The following is a 2,500-nucleotide window of genomic DNA, read 5'->3' on the forward strand; positions in this document are numbered from 1 at the left end:
CCTGGATAGTGTCAGCGGTGCGGGGGGGGGGGGGAGACGTCGCTCGCCCGGTGTCTGATTTGACTCAACATGCCGTGGGCTGCTGCTCCCTGTTTGGCCCGGTAATGCCTCGCAGGTTTACCTTCAGATGGGCTCGGGAACCCAGCGGCCGTATCGAGTGTGCTTATCTGGGGATCCCTGGGGTGTGTGTGTGTGTGTGTGTGTGTGTGTGTGTGTGTGTGTGTGTGTGTGTGTGTGTGTGTGTGTGTGTGTGGAGGTGGGGGGGGGTGCGGTGTGTATGCGTGTGTGTGGGGGGATGCATTTATGGGGGTCGGGTTTAATATAAGAGCTAGAATGCAAAGAAAGTGCATTTCTTTGGAATTATATATTTTTTGTGTGACATAGCTTCCTAAAGTATGACTATAAATAAAATGTAAATGAATAATTCATAATTCATGAAGAAAGAAAAGAGGGCTGAAATGGAAGGCAATCGTATATGAAAGTGTTTGCCAGCTCTCAAATGCAGTGGTATTCACACAAGGCCAAAGGTCAGGCCACTCTCATACGTTGTGTGAACCGCAACGTATGACCAACCGCACACTCTCAACACACACAAACACACAGTTGTCATGCACACACATCAACAAAACTTTTCGAACATGAAAAGGTTTCCATCAAGGCTGCGACTAGTTAGCATTACGAAGCGATTCATCGACCATCGACATCTTTCAAAAGCAATACCATTTATTTTACAAGTTCGTCTTTGCTTTGGAAAACGTACTAAAAAGGGACCACAGGTGCTGCTCGTCTTACAAATAAGGATGTGATACAAAAAGATAATGTAATTCATGTGTGTCCAGATGTCACCATTAGAACTCAATGGAAGACCACATAATGCATAGCCTTCGATATTCTTTAGGACGGCTGGAGGTTTTGTCGCGCTTTGAGCGAGGTGAGTCTGGCAACCAGCATGTCACTCGCTTCCGCCACAAACACAGCCCCAGCGTACGCACAAAGCCCGAGGCTTGTTTTTAGTAAAACAGTGGAGCCCGTGCCGCTCCTAAGTTTGAGTCCTCAACATAAGTTACAAGGGAAACAAGAACTTTAATCAAAATTTAAAACAGCATATTCCCTTGAGTTCCATTGAGCAAGGAATTCAGAAATTGTTTTCCATGCCCTGATTATGTTTGGCCAATTACCAGTTGGTGAACTGATAAACAGCACACTTTTACTGGGTGAGGGTAGACCAGTAGAGATTTGGTAGGATTCGTTGAAGAATTCCCCATTATTTAGATTTCTCCTTGGTGCTTATCAACGTACTGTATGTAGGCATCCAACATTCTGCATTTGACTTTGTGTTTTGTACTTTTGAGTGTCCCAGAAACGTCACACACCTTCTGTTTTTTAAGCATTGAGGGGACTCACCGGGGGACCTGACCTGTTCCTGCCGGGTGCTGACTGGGGTGCTGGTAGGATCTGCCTCTTTGCCCTCCTCACCCTTCGCCTTCTCCCCGCCCTCGTGATCCTGGGGCGGGTTGTGGCCGGACGGGCGGGAGCTGGTGCCCGAGCTGGACGGCCTGAAGCTGGCCCCGTTCTGCCCAAAGTAAATCACCCGATTTTAAATGAAACACTTGAAGAGGTCCAACATGGATTTGTTGTTTAACAATATCATCTTTAGTCCAGCCCAAAATGTGTACCACCCAGACAGACAGACAGACAGACAGACAGACGCACACACTAAAATAGACTAAACTAAATGCCAATGAAAACCCCTTTTGTTTGCACAGCCCTCAGTCGGACGTCTGTGGGGACTCCAGGAGGTCTAGCAAGCGGTGGCGGAGCCGGAAGGAATGACCAGCATGGCAGACGTCCAGCCCAGCCAGCTAGCTATAGCTACACCAGCCCAGCAAACCTCCACGAAAGGTAGCTCGCTAAGGCTGCATCCACACCAGCCTGACCCTCACCATGGGTACCACAGATCAGATGGTATCACATAGTCATTTAGTAGACTTTGCGGGGACATATCATAAAGGAGCAGTTGTGGCAGGGGGGAGGCGTCTTGCTAAAGGGTGTCTACTGTAGACTGTGGACGTTGGGGTCGAAACCCACAACTGTTTTGGCTGGGAGCCAAACAAAACGCTTCCCACTGACCGGTTTTGGAAAAATACTAATTTAACTTAATTAAGTAAGTCTTGATACAATGAGCAATGCGCAACTAAAGTTATCAACAAATAAAAGTTTCTAAAGTCGGTTGTGACAGGTTATAACACATGGGCTCCTTGTACACAAAAAAAAAAACATTAACATGCACACTAGCATGCAGACACTCACAAACACCCACACACACACACCAATACACACACATCATGGCTTCCTATATCTTGTCAAAACTTGAATTAAGATCAAAAAACTAATCCGCTTCCAATTTATGTCTATATCTCAGAGGTGTCAGTGGCAGGGAGCTGCCAGAGTTGAGGGGGGGGGGGGGGGGGGTCGTTTTTTACTTAGACTCTGCCCCTGA

At 47.2% G+C, this 2,500-nt stretch overlaps 1 protein-coding gene across 2 annotated transcripts in view; it reads right to left on the reverse strand.

Annotated features, from left to right (window-relative positions):
• The window catches only part of LOC132469796 (adhesion G-protein coupled receptor D2), an 88,125-nt gene that overhangs the window by 35,066 nt on the left and 50,559 nt on the right, over positions 1 to 2,500 (reverse strand). The window contains exon 23 of one of the 2 annotated variants that reach the window (XM_060067866.1): positions 1,418 to 1,573. In XM_060067866.1, the coding sequence (XP_059923849.1) occupies positions 1,418 to 1,573 (156 nt within the window). Of the gene's footprint in view, positions 1 to 1,404; positions 1,574 to 2,500 lie in introns of both variants that reach the window. The other variant, XM_060067867.1, reaches the window with a different exon arrangement.

Source organism: Gadus macrocephalus, chromosome 12 (genome assembly GCF_031168955.1).
Source record: "Gadus macrocephalus chromosome 12, ASM3116895v1".
In the NCBI taxonomy this organism is placed as follows: domain Eukaryota; kingdom Metazoa; phylum Chordata; class Actinopteri; order Gadiformes; family Gadidae; genus Gadus; species Gadus macrocephalus.